Consider the following 21,257-nt stretch of genomic DNA (forward strand, 5'->3'; position numbering starts at 1 on the left):
TGTTATATTCTATTACATGCAAATGATAAGGAAATCACTTTATTGTTCATAAATAAACATACAAATAATGAGATGATCATAAAAGAATTTCAACCTAGGGAGTTTGGACCACCACATGATCTTTAACTTTAAAGCAGACAACACTGACATACCCTTTCTTCTTAAAATGGCAGCTCTTAACTATAGAAACCAAAAGCAATATGAAAACTTACTAGGCTCAGAAATATACTGTGTTTCTGAAGGATTTACATCTCCCACTTCAATTCTTGTGATTTTAATTACATGATCCACAACAAAGAGCTTTTGTATCATTTGCCACTCGCTGGGCCATATGAGAGCTATACTGTGCAAAAAAACACAACATGCCTTAAGACACATGGAGATTAAGAGAAATAACATAATACATTACTCTACTAGACCATAACCATCAACACTAATATTTAATCAAAAGGAATTAGAGGGAAAAGATACATATCATGAAGAATAGTTTTTCATACAAAGGAATGTTACCACAGCAACAAAACTAAATGAACTGGAATTACACGAATCAACATGGTTAGATCTCAAAAACATAATTGAGTAAAATAAGTTAGTTGCAGAAGCATAAATACAGTATGATGCCATTTATATAAAAAGTTTTAAATATGCAAGACATTATGTGCTTTTTTTTTTTTTTAAGGAATACTTTCCGAGACAGATAAATTTTAAATTCAGGACAGTGGCTATTGTGAGAGGAAGAGAGGGATAAAGAGAGAGAAGCAGACACAGAAGGATAAGCACTGAGGGGTCTTTGATCATATCTCAACCATTTAACTTTTAAACTGGTAACGCACATTTGTTTATTGGTATAGATATTTTCCCGAAAGTCTGACATTTGCAACAATAACAATGACAGGAAGAAAGGGAGGGAGTGAAGAGAGTGAGAGAGCAACAGGAAAGGAGGGGAGCAGAGAGGGAGAAAGAGGTAGGTAGAAAACGTGGAAGAACAGATGAACTCTGAACTCCCTTAAATGATGTTAAAGTACTAAAATATGAATAATAAAACTCTAGCTGAACCCCAAAGGCATTTTTATTTATGTCTTTCAATTTCCTTTTCCTGATTTTCTGACAATGTTGGAGGTATTCTACATTCTCTTATATAATTATTTTTGGCAACATCAAGGGAGAAATTCACAGATGAACAAACACCTCTAAAAGTACTTAAAGCATGGAATAAAATTTTGGTTCTAAGACCCTAGGATTCCAGATGACCAGTGCAGTGGCTTTGCTCTGCCACCCTGCTATCCTCCTCTAATTGTCTGACGACTGGCAGCTGCAGGAAAAAACCTACAACCAAGACCATGTTGATTCTGTGATTCTGGAAAAGAAGTCACAGTGCTGGTCACCAGCAGGGGGAAGGTGGGAGAAGAAAGGGTGGCTGTGTTGTCTCCAAGAGGGACAAGGAATGAGCAAAAAGACAAATGGCCTCAGGTGGTCTCTTGTCTTTCCTGGAGAAGTAGTCTTTTTCTTTTAAAAGGGGGGGAAAAAACCCCACAATTCAGCAAAGGACTAAATTCTTAAAATAGACTATGTTAGATGAGAAATTTCCTAAACATACTTTATTAATCATCAAAAAGTTTAGAAAGAAAAAAAAAAAAATCACATGAAGAGAAGGAACTCACAGTTTAGAATCTTCTTTGGTCATGGAAGCAAATGTAAACATGAGGCCCCCATGGGGACACAAAAGAGCGCTGTTCCCAACAGATGACACAGGGCTGCACCTTGCAGGCTTTCTACTCAAATGAGACAAGGAGGAGAAATATACCTAATTACTGCATGATGAAAGAGAAGATTTTAAATAATTATTTCAAAATCAGAGATATATCTAAGAAAATATTAGTAATTACATGTCTTTCTTAGGACTATTCACTTAATAGAAAAGAAAGCTTTCAGTGTGTGCTGGTGAAAGTAACTATGAAGGGTACCACAAACAGAATCCACAAAATCTTAAAAAAATACCAGTCAACCAAACAATAACAACAATAAAGGAAATAAAACATGTTTTGTTTCTACCTAACAAATTTCCGCCACTCTTCTACAAAGAACTGAGACACGATATAGAGGACATCTGTATCCTAGAACACAAAAATCACAAAACAGTATCCGTCAATTCACCGCCTTCTTAACACAAATTCTTTATAATATACTTTGGTTATCCTTATTCAAGTTTTATAAATAAAGTGAAAACACAGTCCTCTACCAAAAAATAGCAGGCTGGAGTAAATCCCCTGGTTAGATAACTAAACAAACGAGAATATGAGAAGTTCTGGGTTGTTCTGAAATAGCTCATTGGGAACTTGGCAAGGGGCTTAAAAAGAAAAGATGCATTCTTTCCTTTGTGGGAATCATTATACCTCTGGCCAGTTACTGAGACACGGTCTGTTTTTATCCTGGAACAAATTTGGGAGAGAAGTCTTTTGCTCGTTTGCAATCATCTTATGTAAGGCTTCATTTTCTTCCCCTTCTCTTTCTAAAATCTGAAAGAGAATGAAGCAATCAACTGTCTCCTGCTGACAGCACATGACTTGCCTCCTCCCTACACCCCCGGCAGAAGTTGAATTCCCCTGGGAAGTCAACCCAGGGAGCTGTCAAGCCATTTTCCCAGATGTCAGCAGCATTCAGTACCTTGCACTGTGAACAGCACTCTTTGTAACTTGGAAACTCAGGAGCCTTTGGAAAGTACTGCTGCAGTTTGCTCCAAGCCTCTTTAGAAACAAGCCTTCTTTCATTTTCAGATATGCATAACTCACCTGAATTAAAAATAAGACATATATTTAAGAAAAAACAGTTGGAAAAAAGTCATTAACTATTTCCTATTTCTTAAACTTAATGAAAATCCATAGGTGTTCATTTCTTGCTTTGCTAAAAGTGTTGTATTTCTCGCTCTGTTTTCAAAAATTTGTGAATTTCCAATTTCATTTTATTACTAAAGGAGGTAGCTATTAACCTCAATTTTATGTCCTGAATCTAGGTCTGTGGTCAAAAAAAAAAAAAAAAAAAAAAAATCACGAGATAAAAAGAAATGTACAAAGCTAAAACCGTGCATTTTCTATCTTTCTCTCTGCAAGGGAGGAAGTAGCCAAAAATGGGATTCCAGGAGTCCTGGGACCTCTGTGTCAAAGCAGGAGCTGCTTAACAAAATTATACCTATCCCACACTCAAAGGTTATCATTTCCTACAGACTTTATTGTCTCCCATTTGACTAATCTTGAAATCATACTGCATTAAAATATTTTAAATCTGTGCCCAGCCATCACAGGACCATTGTTATCAATTCAAATAGAAGATAAAGCAATCTAATGTTCAATCTGAAAACCATCTCCAGTCAAGCAACAACTTGTTTGCAATTTGTTTTGAAGATCCCCTTCAATCTTCAAAAATCCCAGAAGACAATAGAAATAATGCTAGTCACTGCCACTCTTCCAGGGCCTTTCTCCTCTGGTGCCACTTGCGGTTATATTTACTATAGTTACAGCTGTTTCTAAGTGATAAATTAGTGAACTTCACTTATCTACCCGTATCAGTCATTACCCAGAAAACAATCTAAATTTCTCAAGTTATGTTTGTTTCTGTGCCCATTAGCAAAGTACCTACAGATTTATTAAGAGTAATAAGCCAGGGGCTTTCTAAATATGTCCTACACTTTACATAATAAATGCATTTAGAAAAATGAATATAACCAGGGAGAGTAAAACTAGCAAGTAATAAAGCTGGGATACAAAACCAGGTCTATAGGCCAGGCACAGTGGCTTGCTCCTATAATCCCAGAACTTTGGGAGGCCAAGGCAGGTGGATCACTTGTTAGGACTTTGAGACCAGCCTGGCCAACATGATGAAACCCTGTCTCTACTAAAAACACCAAAATTAGTCACATATGGTGGTGCTTGCCTGTAATCCCAGCTACTAGGGACACTGAGGCAGGAGGATCACTTCAGTCTGGGATGCAGAGGTGCAGTGAGCCAAGATAAGCACCACTACACTTCAGCCTGGGGGCCACAGAGAGAGACTTCATCTCAAAAAACAAAAACAAAAACAAAACAGATCTCAGGCTGGGCATGGTGGTTCACGCCTGTAATCCCAGCACTTTGGGAGGCTGAGGTGAGCAGATCACGAGGTCAGGAGTTCGAGACCAGCCTGGCTAGCATGGTGAAACTCTATCTTTACCAAAGACACAAAAATTAGCTGGGCATGGAGGAAGGTGCCTGTAATCCCAGCTAGTCGGGAGGCTGAGGCAGGAGAAGTGCTTGAACCTGGGAAGTAGAGGTTGCAGTGAGCCAAGATCCTGCCATTGTACTCCAGCCTGGGTGACAAGAGCATGACTCCATCTAAGGAAAACACACACACACACACCACCACCACCACCACCACCACCACCAACAACAACAACAACAACAACAACAACAACAACAAACCCAGGTCTATAGCTCATTTGAACCCCACAAGATACTTTAAAAAAAAATTTTTTTTAATTTATTAGAAAATAGAGTCTCATTCTGTTGCCCAGGCTGGAGTGCAGTGGCATGATGCCAGCCTCAACCTCCTGGGCTCAAGCAATCTTCCTGCCTTAGCCTCCTGAGTAGCTGGGATAACAGGCTCATATCAGCCACCATGCCTGGCTAATATTTTATTTTTATTTTGTAGAGAGGGAGTCTCTCGAACTTCTGGTTTTATGCAATCCTCCCTCCTTAGCCTCCAAAAATGCTGGAATTATAAGCATAACCCACTGTTCCACGGTCCCAATAATTTGTAAAACCTCAAAATGCAACTGAACTTCTACCCCTCACATCTTCTGGAGCTTTGAATAATCCTCAAAGGATTATTTTGCTTTAATAAACTTGTTACTAGAGAAATGAGGTCACAATGTAAACATGTATTTGCTTTCTGGGTAGACTGTTATTTAAATTTCCCATGAGTCTATGAAAACTTATTCTAACATACCATACCCATCCTCAGACACAACTAGGGAATTTATTTTTTAAAAATGAAAGAAAAAGTTAATTGGATTATCAAACCTTAATTTATTAAGGCCTTATGGTGAAATACAATGTAACCATAAAAAAGATTAAGGTAAATTTCCATGACCTAATTTTGAAAGAAGTCTATGGCAACTATAATATTTAAATGATTGCCGTTTTATGCTTTAAAAAAAAAAAAAAAGATTGTTTGTGTGTGGTGTAACCCCATTCGGCTTTGAGGAAACAGTAATGCAAACACACACTCATACTTTACTATGCAATGAACAGAGGAGACCCAGCCATTGTGGCTACATGGTTCATTTTCATGTGGGGGAACTTTTAGGTAGTGACTGGCTTTTATGTGGGATAAGCGTTTCTCATATGATTAGGAAAGAACAACCCAAATTCATTTCTGAAATCCGAATAATATTAGTCATTTTACTATAGTCTAGTTGATCATAAATATAGTCCTTCATTTTTTTTTCTTCTTCTTCTTTTTTTTTTTTTTGAGACGGAGTTTCGCTCTTGTTACCCAGGCTGGAGTGCAATGGCACGATCTCAGCTCACCGCAACCTCCGCCTCCGGAGGTTCAGGCAATTCTCCTGCCTCAGCCTCCTGAGTAGCTGGGATTACAGGCACGTGCCACCACGCCCAGCTAAGTTTTTGTATTTTTAGTATTCAGACGGGGTTTCACTATGTTGACCGGGATGGTCTCGATCTCTTGACCTCGTGATCCACCCGCCTCGGCCTCCCAAAGTGCTGGGATTACAGGCTTGAGCCACCGTACCTGGCTGCCATAGTCCTTTTCATTTTACTTCTTAGCTGAGTTTCTAAATTTAATTTCCCATCATTCTAAAAATTATTACCATAGTAGTTAATATATCATTACTATTTGCTGATATTAATGTAATTAATGACAATGAAATAAATATACTTGAATATTGTCTATGACCTCAAAACAGTTAATTAAATTTGGGTTGTTCTTTTCACTGTGACATATAAATTGTTAGAAATTAAACTTGTATCCTGCAATGAATAATGTTATTTCTTAAATTTTAAGAGGAAGCCAATCAACTATATCCATTCTATGAGCAATACCTCCCAAAACAAGATCAAACCAGTCAAGAGAGATTCAATTCACTAAATCCAAAGATTCTTTTGCTATAAAGAGAAATCTAGTTAACAATGAATTCAGAATCTGGATAAATGACCCTCAACCCCTCACCCTAAATCTAGCTCAAACTGTATATAAGAATTTGGACCTCAGGACAGCTCAAGAAGTACTGTACTTTCAAAATAATAAAACAAAACACAGTCATCATCAAGCAAACTAGGTGTAATAAACAAGATATACAAGGTAACACTTAAAAAATACAAAGTATTTATAAGTACAAAATACAAAGTATTTTGTTACAAAGTAACAAAAGCATCACTTAAAGGAATACAAAGTAAAATGGATAAGAAAGCTTGATACATATACTATCTATATTATAAAGCTTGGTATCTGCAGCAAATACTGAACTCTACAATAGTAAATCTTCCAATGGAATATAATTCAATAATTAATTCACACAAAATCTGCGATATATCAACTACATACAAGACTTTAGAAACATCATTAAATCACATCACATTAAACATCATTAAATCACAATAAAGAATTTTTTTAAAAAACTTTTATTTTTAGAGATAGGATCTCACTCACTCTGTCACCCAGGCTAAAGTGCAGTGGTGTGATCATAGCTCACTGTAATCATAGTCTCCTGGGCTCAAGCAATGCTCCTGCCTCAGCTTCTTGAGCATCTAGGAATACAGGCGCATTCCACTTTGCCTAGCTAATTTTTATTTTATTTTTTAAATAGAGATGGGTCTCACTATGTTGCCCAGGCTGCTCTCAAATGCCTCAACCTCTTAAAGTGCTGAGATTAAAGATGTGAACCACCACACCAACGGAGTCATTAACAACAAAAAAAGACATATAGCTACAATGATGAAGAAAATAGAAGGAACAACAGGGATAAAAATTACAAGGGTTTCAAAGAAGGTGAATGCGACACAATTTAAAAAAACTAACTCTAAGCCGGGCGCGGTGGCTCAAGCCTGTAATCCCAGCACTTTGGGAGGCCAAGGCGGGTGGATCACGAGGTCAAGAGATCGAGACCATCCTGGTCAACATGGTGAAACCCCGTCTCTACTAAAAATACAAAAAATTAGCTGGGCATGGTGGCGCGTGCCTGTAGTCCCAGCTACTCGGGAGGCTGAGGCAGGAGAATTGCCTGAGCCCAGGAGGCGGAGGCTGCGGTGAGCCGAGATCGCGCCATTGCACTCCAGCCCGGGTAACAAGAGCAAAACTCCGTCTCAAAGAAAAAAAAAAAAAAAAAAAAAAAACTAACTCTAAGTTGGCAAAAGTCAAGACGTAGCCAGATTTACTACAATGCAGAACTGTCTCCACAGACCCAAGAATTGGGGGCTCGTGAAGTAAAGGTAGGGATTTATTAAAATGAGAGAAGGGGGCCAGGCGTGGTGGCTCAAGCCTGTAATCCCAGCACTTTGGGAGGCCGAAGGCGGGTGGATCATCATGAGGTCAAGAGATAGAGACCACCCTGGTCAACATGGTGAAACCCTGTCTCTACTAAAAAATACAAAAAATTAGCTGGGCATGATGGTGGGTGCCTGTAATCCCAGCTACTCAGGAGGCTGAGACAGGAGAATTGCCTGAACCCAGGAGGCGGAGGTTGCGGTGAGCCGAGATTGTGAGATCGTGCCATTGCACTCCAGCCTGGGCAACAAGAGTGAAACTCCGTCTTAAAAAAAAAAAAAAAAAAAAAACTAAACTAAAATGAGAGAAGGGATGGAAAGTCTATTTAAGAGGTACGTAGTCAGATGCTCAGTCCCCTTCTCTGCCCTTGAGATCACTGTCCCCTCTAGCCACAAAGGACTACATGCTTATTCTTGGACAACAAAACCTAAGGCCCCTGCACAGGGGACACAAAACGCAGAGACGAATGAGGTGACAAGCTGAGACAGGGATAATTAAACCTTTCCACTACTGAATGCAGGAACTCTTAAGTCCTCTTCTCTCCACATCTTCAGAAGAGTGATAGCAGGTCTGAATTTTCCAGGCAGGCAAACGAAAGATGCTTACGGAAAAACCTTAGTGGCCCAATAGCAGACACTGCCACTGGAATTTCCCAGTGAAACATGCTGGCCAGGGCAGCAAACTAGTGAAGCTGTCACCAAGACCCTCCAAGACACACTTGGCTTCCACAGAGTGCCTAGCATAATAAATGAACCCATACAACACTGGGGACAAAGATCTTACAAGTCTACCAGAAACTGAAGTGGAGAAAAATTACCTATAAACAATGGCTTTGGACTTTTGAATGGTACACCCAGAGCAGTACTACAAAAGTCTCTCAAATGTTCACAGAAAAAATATTTCCAACAGACAATTAAAAACCTAGGAAAAACTATCCATTCAGTGTGGTGATCAAGACAGGTGACTCTTGCCTTTCCATGCCTCAGTTTACTTACTCATCAGTACAATCAATGTGATAATATACCAAGTGTCCTCAAACTTTTTACACAGGGGGGCCAGTTCACTGTCCCTCAGACCGTTGGAGGGCCACCACATACTGTGTTCCTCTCACTGACCACCAATGAAAGAGGTGCCCCTTCCTGAAGTGCGGCGGGGGGCTGGATAAATGGCCTCAGGGGGTCGCAGTTTGGGGACGCCTGTAATATACTGATAACACAGGGTTGTTACAAGATTAAGTGAGTTGGCCAGGCACTATGGCTCATGCCTGTAATTCCAGCACTTTGGGAGGCTGAGGCAAGCAGATCAGCTGAGGTTAAGAGTTCAAGACCAGTTTGGACAACATCTCTACTAACCATCTCTACTAAAAACACAACCATCTCTACTAAAAATACAAAAATTAACTAGGAGTGGTGGCGCACAACTGTAGTCCCAGCTACTTGGGAGGCTAAAGCAGAAGAATCAGTTGAACTCAGGAGGTGGAGGTTGGAGTGAGCTGAGATATTGCACCACTGCATTCCAGCTGGGCGACAGAGTGAGACTCCATCTCAAAAAAAAAGATTAAGTGAGTTAATATTTATAAATGCAGAAAACTAAAGGCAAATGGTAAACATTCCGTAATTGTCCACTATAATCCTCCTCCTACCAACATCATCAGTACACCTCCAGAAAGAGGTTTTAATATAAGCACTTTAGTAAGTAAAGTGAATTTCTTAAGTAAGGCAAGGTATCCTAAACTAGAAAAATTTCATCCTGGACACATGGTACACTGACAGATAATGTAACACAAAAACAAAGGTAGAAAACTATCCTTTAAAATTAAACTAGAGAACAAAGTATGGCATCAAAGCACTAGAGTTACAGATCAAGACAACGGCCTACAAAAATAACAGCCCTTGGATACAATTTATTTCCTTCTTTCCTTCTTCCTTTCTCTGCCTTTCTCCCTCTCTTTTCCTTCCTCCATTTCCTTCCTTCCCTCCCTCTCTTTCCCTTCTTCCTTCCCTTCTCTCTCTCTTCCTTTCTCTCTCTCTCGCTCTTTCTCCCTTTCTTTTTCTTTAATTTTATTTTGAGACAACGTCTTGCTCTGTCACACAGGCTGAAAGCACAGCGGCATGCAAATATGGCTCACTGCAGCCTCAACCTCCTGAGCTCAGGTAACCTTGTCAATGCAGTCTCTCATGTAGCTGGGACCACAGGTGCACAGCATCACCACTCCAGGCTAATTTCTTGATATTTTTGTAGAGATGGGGGTCTTGCCATGACGGCCAAGCTAGTCTCAAATTCCTGGACTCAAGTGACCCTCCCACCTTGGCTTCCCAAAGTGCTGGGATTAAAGGTGTGAGCCACCGTACCTGGCCTGTTATGTACAATTTCTGACAGGGTGGAGAGTACAGCATGTGTCCTGAAATGACATTCAGCTTTGCCATGCTTTGTGGTCAAAACTGTCAGTACTGAAATAACGTGGTCAGAGGTGGGCCGGAAGAGTAAAGGTTAGTGAGCTGAGGAGCATGAAGACAATCTAAGTTCCAGCACTGTTTTAACCAGTTGGTAGCACCAAGCATGAAACAGTATTTTGCCACAGATGCTTCAACTGTCAATGTGGAGGCACTGATCTGTGCTGTGAAGGTTAGAAAAGGTGATATGTGAGCGTCACTAAAAACGACACCTCCTTTTAGCTATTCACCCAAACTTTCTTCCCCTGTTCATTTCCTCATGCTATTCAGCACTCACAAGGTCAGCTCACCTTCTCCTGCTGTGTACCTGTAGTGTAAAAGGTCAACTGGTAGACAGGGTGATATGACAGAAAAGAACAGAGGAACTGGGGATCCACAGAGACCAAGACCCAAAGGTACACTCCACTGTAGCCCCTTCCTAGTTGTGTGGCCTATAAATGGGAATGCCACTTACCTAGCAAGCTACAGTGCAGTGAGATAATCCAGAATGCAAGTACCACTCTAGTGACAATCATCACTAGTGTCATCAAGGGCACTTCATATAAAAGTGTTACTGTGGGCTAGGTGCGGTGGTTCACACCTGTAATCCCAGCACTTTGGGAGGTCAAGGCAGGCAGATCACGAAGTCAGTTCAGGACCAGCCTAACCAACATGGTGAAACCCAGTCTCTTCTAAAAAATACAAAAAATTAGCTGGCTGTGGTCATGCATGCCTGTAATCCCAGCTACTCAGGAGGCTGAGGCAGGAGAATCACTTAAACCCAGGAGGCAGAGGTTGCAGAGAGATGAGATCACGCCATTGCACTCCAGCCTGGGCAACAAGAGTGAAACTCCAGCTTTAAAAAAAAAAAAAAAAAAAAAAAAAAGTGCTTGTGTACATCAGGGATAAGAATGAGACATCATCCATCCACTGGCTCATACTGAACTGATGAAAGAACTAAAATTATAAATTTATTAGGATCAACAGGAATCCCAAATATTAGCAGTAAATTAGCACATAACAAGAAATACATGAACATGGGTTAACAAAATGAACCACTGACAAGTCAACTTTACTGTGTCATATTTATTGTCCTATTGATTTTATTTTAAAGAGATGCGTACCGCACTCCTGTCCAGGCTAGAGTGCAGGGGGGTCATCATAGCTCCCTCTAGCCTCAAATTTGTGGCTCAAGTGATCCTCTCACATGACCCTCCTGAGAAATTGGGACTGCAGGTACATACCACCAAGCCCACTTAATATTTTTTAAGAAACAGGGTCTTACTATGTTGCCCAGACTGGTCTCAAAATCATGGGCTCAACCAACCCTTCTACCTAAGCCTCCCTAGTAGCTGGGATTATAGGTGCAAGCTATGGCACTCAGTGCTCAGATTTTTTGAAGGTGAGAAGGGGAACTTATTAAGTAGAAAGCTTTGAGAAAGAGACATCTGCTTGACTTTCAGAGTGCTATTAGAATAGAAAACTGTGTCCAATATATGAATCCCTTGTACAATCATCTTGTAAAAGCTACTTATTAAAAGCATTCACCAAGAACAAGCAAAAAAACACATGAATACATAGGATTAAATAAGGATTTAGAATTTAGTATGTTAAGACTATCTAGCACATAGTACTCAGCAGCTGGTCAATACACAAACAAGAAACAAAACCAGGCGGAGCCCCAGTGGCTCATGCCTATAATCCCACCACTTTGGGAGACAAAGGTGGGAAGCAATTTAAAAATTAGCTGGGTGTGACAGCGAATGCCTATGGTTCCAGCTACTCAGGAGCCCAAAGCAGGAGGCTCAGCTGAGCCCAGGAGGTTGAGGCTACACTAAGGACAGTGACAGAGCGAGATTTTGTTGCACAGATAAAAAAATAATAATAAAATAAATTAAAAAACCACAGATAGCTCTAAGAAGATGAAGAAGAAACATACAGGCACTATTTTCAAAGTGTTTAACTTGGACAATGACAGTTACGGGAAATAACTGAAATTCATTAAGTCAAATTCAAAAGTATTTCAATAGGACAAGTGAGAAGAAGTTTTTTCTCCAAAGATTTCCTCTAAATATGGGGAAACTGTATTTGAAAAAACTTCTTTCCCAGGTAAGATGTGAGAGACACTGGCATGAAAGCCAGGCAGTAGAAGCTAAAAAAGGATAATAAAACAGAACTCATTTATGCTTCTAGCTTACCATGTGGACACAGAATGTCTTCATTAAAATTTAATTCCTCCTCCTCTTCTTTTCTTTCTTCCTTTGATTCATCTATTCAAAAGAAATACAAATGATATCTGCTGCGGTTATTGTACTTAAACTTCAAAGCAGCAGAGATACTACGCTGCACAATTTGGAACAAAGAAAACTTTAAAAATCTGAAAATTAGACCCAAGTGATTCCTACACAGTTCTGCTAAAAAGTGTTATATTTCTTTCCCTTAAAAGGAAACAGGAACATCTCAATGACAGTTAACTTTTAAAGATTTAGGTTATGCAAGAAAATGTGCCTTTTTAAATTAAAAAAAAAATGGAATGTTTCTATTAATTCTAGTTAAGGTATTGAGAATACTGTGTCATAAGCCAAGTTAATCATCTACATGTCATGGCATTTTCACCTACCCACACTTGTAGGGAGTGAACACAAAGCTTTAAAGGCAAATGAAATAAGGACTTAACCTTTAACATCAAACATAGTCGTCCCCGCTGATCAGTGGAGGACATATGTTCCAAGACCCCAATGGATGCCTGAAACCTCACATACTACCAAACTCAATAAAAATCCATTGGCACATTTCTGTTCATGTCTTCCACCCACAAATTTAATGCCTTTTCCATCTTAACAGTTATCACACTGTGGCCATAACTTGCAGCTTGAAGTTTGACAACAAAATTATCATGAATTTTCTTCCTTCTTAACAATTTCACAGACAGATTTGTTCCTGCAGATCTTAGCAACCTCAGCATACAATTTTTTTTTCTTTCTTTCTTTAAGTTAAGAACTTACTTCCACCTTTCCACTTAAAGGAAGCACTTTGTGGCTTCTTTCTGACATACCTGAATTGCCAACATTACCACTCTTCCACTTTGAGATCATTATTAGGTAAAATAAGGGTGACTTGAACACAGGCACTTCTACAGTCAATCTGATCACCAAGAGGACTGCCAGGTGACCAGTGGGTAGCATGTATAGCATGGAAAAGCTGGACACGGAAAATTCACGTCGCAGGCAGGATGAAGCAGAACAGCATGAGATACGATATCATCATACTACTCAGAACAGTGTGCAATTTAAAACCTATGAATTGTTTTCTGGAAGTTTCCATGTAATATTTTCAGACTGCAGTTCACTGCAGGTTAACTGAAACCATGAAAAGTAAGATCTTGCATGAGGGAGGACCATTACATTTTGCTTTTCTTGTTAACATTTCTCTTCCAATATCTGCTTTTCCTACTTTTCTACACTGTGTCACTATCAATATGTAGTTGTATCTACTGGGAACAGAATCAAATGAAGAAACCATTATCCATGGGTTTTCCAGGTTAATATTTCACACCTTTTTTACTACAATTAATGCATACAAAGAGTATTTGCTAGTCATTTAAAAACTGAAGCAGAGGCCAAGGACAGTGGCTCATGCTTATAATCCCAGCACTTTGAGAAGACAAGGCAGGCATATCGCCTGAGCCCAGGAGTTTGAGGACAGCCTGAGCAACATGGCGAAATCCAATCTCTACAAAAAGTACAAAAATTATCTGGGGGGGGGAAAAAAGAGAAAAAAAAAAATAGAAAAAAAATTATCTGGGCATGGTGGCACATGCCTGGGGTCTCAGCTACTCAGGAAGCTGAGGTGAGAGGACTGCTTGAGCCTATGAGGTGGAGGCTGCATGGAGTTGCGACTGTGCCACTGCACTCCAGGTGGGGTGACAGAGAGATCCTGTCTCAAAACAAAAACAGAAACCAAAACAAACAAATTACCACCACCAACAGTAAAAATGCCCATGAAAGTAAAATTTAAACATGGGCACAGGAAGAACATGACTGGATAATTCTGTCTCTTCTTTTTCTGTCACACATACAAATCACTTCTCAAACCTAAGAAGATGGTCAACCTCAGTAATATTTTGAAAAACGTTAAGCCACTGCACTTCAACCTGGGCAAAAAGAGCAAAACTTCATCTCAAAAAAAAACCAAAAAACAAAAAAACCTGATGTGACTAATGTATTCTCTATATTGACAAAAGCATGCAAAAATGAACCCCCTAATACGTATGTATTGAAAAAAATTTATAGGTCAGTATGTGGCAATTATAAATATTTATAATTTATAATATTTATAATTCTCTGATCCAGCAATTTCCAGGAATTTATTTCTCAGAAATAATCTGAAAATTCTGTAATGATGTTAAGTACAGTACACAAAAGGACCCGCATAACATCAATGTGTATATACTAATCATAAAAAAATTAAAATAGAACCAGACGAACATAATGGATCCACAAAATAAAATGCAGTCAATAAAAAAATTTAAGGCCGGGCGCGGTGGCTCAAGCCTGTAATCCCAGCACTTTGGGACGCCGAGGCGGGTGGATCACGACGAGGTCGAGAGATCGAGACCATCCTGGTCAACATGGTGAAACCCCGTCTGTACTAAAAATACAAAAAAAATTAGCTGGGCATGGTGGCGCATGCCTGTAATCCCAGCTACTTAGGAGGCTGAGGCAGGAGAATTGCCTGAACCCAGGAGGCGGAGGTTGCGGTTAGCCGAGATCGCGCCATTGCACTCCAGCCTGGGTAACAAGAGCGAAACTCCGTCTTTAAAAAAAAAAAAAAAAAAAAAAAAAAAAAAAAAAAAAAAATTTAAAAGAAAAGGCTGTATGTTTTGACAGGGAGAGATGTAGAACTGTGCCCATATGAGCTCCATTATAAACAGCCACTATTTACAGTGATTGTATCTGATGGGAAAGCTTTGAAGTCCTGCTCTGTCATATTTGTGCTGTCTGAAGCTTTTGAAATTTTTAACGGGAAAAGAAGAGAGGCATATTACTATGAAAGAAACATGAAAAATAGTTTTAAGCTAGGCCAACATGAAGGCAGTTTCTATTATGGCATCCACTTTTACTAAAGATGAAGGCACACTGATAGATAAAGAGGCTTTAAAAAGTAGTAAATAAATAATTACCACTAAAACCACTAAAATTATAGTATGGTTTTTCAAATGACAGGACAATAAAACTCAAATTGATGTTAAGTTCATGAATTATATAGCACAATAAAATGTTTCAATTTAAAAAAAAAAAAAAAAAAAAAAACAACTCAGCTGGGCATGGTGACTCACACCTGAAATCCCAACACTTTGGGAGGCCAAGGCAAGTGGATCATGAGGTTGGGAGTTCAAGACCAGCCTGGTAAACATAGTGAAACTCAGTCTCTACTAAAACACAAAAATTAGTTAGGCATGGTGGTGCATGCCTGCAATTCCAGCTACTTGGAAGGCTGAGGCATGAAAATCACTTGAACCAGGGTGGTGGGGGCATTGGGGCAGAGGCTGCAGTGAGCCAAGATCAGGCCACTGCACTCCAGCCTGGGCAACAGAGTGAAACTCCATCTCAAGAAACAAACACAAAAAAAAGTAAAAACTTTTCAAGTTTGAAAATGTTAACAATCACAGCTCAAGGAGTTTAAAACTAATACTGGGTTGGTTTCCTCAAAAAGTAAGCTAGTGATATGTAAAGATCAATACCAAATAAAATATAAAATGATAGCAATGGGCCAGGTGCAGCGGCTCACACCTATAATCCCAGTACTTTGGGAGGCCAAGGTGGGAGGATCGCTTCAGCATAGGAGTTGTAGACCAGCCTTAGCAACATAGTTTGGCCTCATCTCTAGAATTTAAAATAAATAAAAACTGGCAGGCCGGGCGCGGTGGCTCAAGCCTGTAATCCCAGCACTTTGGGAGACTGAGGCGGGTGGATCATGAAGTCAAGAGACTGAGACCATCCTGGTCAACATGGTGAAACCCCTATGAGGAGGCTGAGGCAGGAGAATTGCCTGAACCCAGGAGGCGGAGGCTGCGGTTAGCTGAGATCGCGCCATTGCACTCCAGCCTGGGTAACAAGAGTGAAACTCCGTCTCAAAAAAAAAAAAAAAAGCTCATTTACCTGACAAAGGCAGTGTGGCGGATAATCCAAAACCCAAATGTACTGAGCATACAATATACTATGCCAATGTGCAGTAGACTTAACCTTTCTTTAAACTCAGCCTACAGCAGAATTAATATTCATTTTGCATGTGATTAACTAGACAGAGCTTGAGCCCAAAGCATGACAGGTTATAAAGGAAAATTTTACATGTGAGTTGCTGAGTCCTTGCTGAATTTCAATGGCTTAAAAATCTTTTATTTGTTCTAAGCTATTTTTGAAAGCTGGTAGTTTAATAAAAATTGTATTTAAAATTACATGGATGGGTATTAAACCTATTTTATTATTATTATTTTTTTTTTTTTGGGGGGAGGAGACAGAATCTCACTGTGCACAATCTCGGCTCATGAAAACCTGCAACTGCAACTCCTGGGTTCAAGCAATTCTCTTGCCTCAGTCTCCCGAGTAGCTCGGACCACAGGTGTGCAGGTAGATCACCTGAGGTGACCACCCCTGGCTAATTATTTTTGTATTTGTAGTAGAGATGAGGTTTCACCATGTTGCTCAGGCTGGTCCTGAACTCCTGACCTCAAGTGATCGACCTGCCTCGGTCTCCTGAAGTGCTAGGATTACAGGCACGAGCCACTGCACCCAGCCTAAAATTGTTTTTTTGAGAAACAGGGTCTCTCCAATACAAGATGCAGGGAAAAAGAGAAAAAAAAAAAAAAAAAGAGAGAGAGAAACAGTCTCACTCTGTTACCCAGACTGGAGTGCAGTGGGGCTAGCATTAACTCACTGTAGCCTTAAACTACTGGGCTCAAGTGATCTGCCCACCTGAGCCTCCCACATAGCTGAGACTACAGGCATGAGCGACTTACACTTCCATCATAATTTCACAATGATCTACACATAGGTTTAAAGTGTTACCTTTATTTAAGGTGCTGCCGTTCATCTTTCCGTTGCTTTGTTCTGCATCACCGTCTTGCTCATCTAGCTGTTCAAGAGCTAGCTGGCGCCAACTCCGCAAAGAAGACTTCCCCACCCAAAATCCATCATTGCTGCGGAAGAGAGAATGTTAAACCATACAAGTAACATTCCCTTTTTTTTTTCTTTTTCTTTATATTTATGGACACACTGGATACTGAGTAAATGAAGAAACCTACAGCTGTATTTTGGAAGGGAGATGTGATGTTATGTGCTTTACTCAGCCTATCTCTCCAGGGAAAAAGAAACTTACGGAAGTGCTTCTGACCATTCTGGGCAGTATATTTGAGCCTACAAGTAACATTTCCAAACGGGGTCCTCCCTTATTTCCCCATAAAAACAACTGGCAGGGTACAGTGGCTCATGCCTGTAATCCCAGCATTTTGGGAGGCTGAAGTGGGCAGATCACCTGAGGCTGGGAGTTCAAGACCAGCATGACCAACATGGAGAAACCCCACCTCTACTTCTAAAAATACAAAAATTAGCCAGGCATGGTGGTGCATGCCTGTAACCCCAGCTACTCAGGAGGCTGGGGCAGCAGAATTGCTTAAACCAGGGAGGTGGAGTTGTGGTAAGCTGTGATTATGCCATTGCCCTCCAGCCTGGGCAACAAGAACAAAATTCCGTCTCAAAAGAACAACATCAACAAAAGTAAATTACAAACACTCAAAATTGGCTACGGTGTATGTAATTGCTTTTAACCTACTTCCTACTTTTCATCATTTTCACTGTTCACTATTGAACTGCAGGGATCTAATATTTTGTTTCCATTCTAAATATTATCCTGCTTTTCCTACATTCATGCCAATCAGACCAATCAAATGGCAGGATGGAATACAGTGGCAAAGGCTACCTGACCCAGCTTTCTTTATCATTGTCACAGGGCAGTCACTGCAAAATTTACTTTTGATCTGGCCCTGCCATCCACTTTATCACCCTTCTAAAAATCCCAACGGCCTATGTTTAACAAATAGTGGGCTGCTTGGTTATGACCTCTTAAAAATGTCTTAGTTTATCATAATGTTCACTGTGCAACATACCCTTTTACTGCTACTTTTAGCAGATTATTAACAGTTTTATAATCTTCATTTAGTTGGTTCTTCAGACGTAATATGCGACAACGTTCTACTACACATTCCTTACACAGGGCTTTCACTACAGGCAAGAAAGAATAAAAGGAAATATATTTCATTCAAACAGATTTCCTGTTAGGAAAATGTTTTCAGCACTTCACAAACAGAGACATATTCTAAACCAAAGTCACAAATTTGGGCAATATAGCAAATAATTGATGTATACCCTAAATTATTTTACTAAGACAATTAGATACCAAGATAGCAATATTGTTATTTGAATAAAGAAAAGAAGAATAACAGACAAAAAGTTGTATTATACTAAAAGTACCTAAGTATCTGACAAGGTTTACATGCAATTTTTATGAGATGATAATCAAATAACTAAGGTTCTAGGTGGGGGGAGTAAATATAGTAGATAATTATAAATCATGATCTTCAGGTGAAAGTTATCTTCAAAGCACACTAATGGGGAAAAGAAAAATGAAGGGCCTGGTTTAAAACAGAATTTTTAGGAATCATCTAAAATGTGAAAGCTCTTCCCACTGCATGGTTTATCAGTTGTGAATTAAGAAGAGAGGCAGGTATAGTGGCTGCCAGCCTGGCCAACACAGTGAAACCCCATATCAACTAAAAATAAAAAACTAGCCAGGCGTGGTGGTGCATGCCTGCACTCTCAGCTAGTCGGGAGATTAATCAAGAATCACATTGCTACCTCACAAATCATCACAACCCAGGAGGCAGAGGCTGCAGTAAGCTGAGATCACACCACTGCAACTCTAGCCTGGGTGACAGAGCAAGACTCGGTCTCAAATTTAAAAAAAAAAAAAACGAAAAGAAGAAGTCACTATAACATGGAGGTACAAACGTACAATTAACCAGACAATGGCTCGAGTACTTTAAACAGTATTATCCAGATTAACTAACTACCACCAGACAATTTTCTCAAAAGGGCCCTATTTTGTCTTTCAGAGGGTTTAACAAAATAAAAAACAAACCAAAAAAACCCCAACTACATTCACTCCCCACTACCTTAGAACCTCAACCCTCTAAGAATAGCATCAGTGGCTAAACCACTTTATTTAGCAAATCCTTTTTGCAAAGTGTAAGGAACATCTGATCTAAATAGCTGGGGTCAAATCATCATACCACACTCAAAAAACCGTAAGATGAAGATTTAATGAGGTGCTGTTTTTTAAACAAAGAGGACATCTTGAATTACCAGTTAGTCTTGGACCTCCTCCATATCTACTATAGAAAATGTCAGCTGCATATTCAGATATCCTCTTCATAATCGATATTTTATCTGGGTGAAGTTTGTCATGGGAACACAGGCAAGCGTGATTATCAATGGGTTTGGTAGGTGTTGATTCATCCAACCACTTTTGCAGCCACTCCAGAGAGACAAACTCATAGGGCTCTGAGAAAGCAAGCATCGGAAAGAGCCTATGTATTTTTACAGTTTTTTGACTAAGTGATACATTCATTTTTCTCAAAAGACAATGCAAACTCTGTCCAGAGTTAGCAGAATCAGAAGAATTGTTGTGTGGGGGAAGATGTTTGATTAGTATGACACAAAGCTCCAGTTAGGTGCCACTCCTCTGAGTTCAATGCTGAGTCTGCACAGTGCCCTATGAGATCGGCTGGTATTATTAACCGCATTCTACAAGACGCATCCACAGAGAGTCTTGCTTGACAGCACAGCAGAGCTTTGATCAGGACACGCATGTTGGTTGACTACACGTCATGCTCCATTACTACCTCACAAATCACACAACCTCATGCCCTACTATGTTTATTTCATGAATTATTTTTTGTGAGTACTTCTCACACATACATGATAAACATGTGAAAATTAAAATAAGCCAAACTGAGCTCGAAGTTAGAAATTAACCTTACCGGCTATGACCACACTTCAGAAGCCCCTTTTAACCACTGAACTTTCTTCATCCAAGATAATACTGATAGCAATTTTGAAAAGGTATTTAATCCCCCCCACATCCATGTCATGATCTATTCATTATATTATTATTTATTTCAAGAAAGTAACCTATTTTAAACAAGCTCCAAGATAAAGTACACTAGAACTGAGTTATCATCAATTTTGGATTTGCAAAAACTAAAAGACAAAACCAAACACCTCAAAATGAATTTTAATTTGGGCAAATGAAGTCCCAGAGTTCCCTAAAAGCCAAAATCAAAGATAAAGGGCCAGCTTTGATTACTTACAAAGATTTCCAGTGAGTCCCAGCATAAAACATAGAAGAAAACATACAGAGGTTGAATTTATATTTTTGTATTATATACTCCTTCTGATGAGATCTGAGGGATAGATACTGCAATGCAAAGCCCATTGTGACCAGGTTTTATACTCCCCAGAGAGGTACATGTCTAGAAAACTAACTCCCATTTTAATTTTACAGTAAATCATTTCAATTTGTACAAAAACAAAATTTGGCACTGTACATCAACTAAGAACCTTCTGACTGGTCAACTTGAATGTGGCTGCAGAGGTAGAGCACAGGACTATGAGTCGAGGCCACGGTCTAATCGAAGTTCTGCCACAAAGAAAATGAACCTAAGCAAGTCACTCAAACTCTCTTTGCTTCAAGGCTTTTATTTGTAAAATGAAGGTAATAATACCTGCCTTCTACCTACCTCACAGGGATGTTGTTGAGTATAAAAGATAAGCTATGTGAAGCATTTTGAGCTTTTTGGAAGAAAAGAGATATGGAAAAGTTAATTATACATTCACATAATCTTAATACATAAGAGAGGAGACCTTGGCCAGGAACTGTGGCTCATGCCTGTAATCCCAGCACTTTGGGAGGCGGAGGTGGGTAATCACCTGAAGTCAGGAGTTCAGACCAGCCTGACCAACATGGAGAAACCCCGTATCCACTAAAAATACAAATTTAGCTGGGCGTGGTGGCACATGCCTGTAATCCCAGCAGAGGCTTTGGTGAGCTGAGATAGCACCATTGTATTCAAGCTTAGGCAACAAGAGTGAAACTCTGTCCCCCCCAAAAAAAAAAGAGAGAGAGAGAGAGAGAGAGAGAGAGAGAGAGAGAGAGAGAGAGAGACCTTAAGATGCA

General features: G+C 39.7%; 1 protein-coding gene across 7 annotated transcripts in view; it reads right to left on the reverse strand.

Moving 5' to 3' along the window:
• Window positions 1-21,257, reverse strand: part of USP48 (ubiquitin specific peptidase 48) — a 103,863-nt gene that overhangs the window by 26,237 nt on the left and 56,369 nt on the right. For all 7 annotated transcript variants that reach the window (XM_039474155.2, XM_039474154.2, XM_074380250.1 and 4 more), the window contains 9 exons: window positions 19,385-19,582; window positions 18,130-18,244; window positions 17,033-17,163; window positions 12,164-12,235; window positions 2,665-2,789; window positions 2,394-2,516; window positions 2,053-2,114; window positions 1,662-1,772; window positions 213-343 (listed from right to left, as the gene is read on the reverse strand). In XM_039474155.2, the coding sequence (XP_039330089.1) occupies window positions 213-343; window positions 1,662-1,772; window positions 2,053-2,114; window positions 2,394-2,516; window positions 2,665-2,789; window positions 12,164-12,235; window positions 17,033-17,163; window positions 18,130-18,244; window positions 19,385-19,582 (1,068 nt within the window). The remainder of the gene's footprint in view (window positions 1-212; window positions 344-1,661; window positions 1,773-2,052; window positions 2,115-2,393; window positions 2,517-2,664; window positions 2,790-12,163; window positions 12,236-17,032; window positions 17,164-18,129; window positions 18,245-19,384; window positions 19,583-21,257) is intronic.

The sequence above is a fragment of the Saimiri boliviensis genome, chromosome 11, assembly GCF_048565385.1.
Source record: "Saimiri boliviensis isolate mSaiBol1 chromosome 11, mSaiBol1.pri, whole genome shotgun sequence".
Taxonomy (NCBI): Eukaryota; Metazoa; Chordata; class Mammalia; order Primates; family Cebidae; genus Saimiri; species Saimiri boliviensis.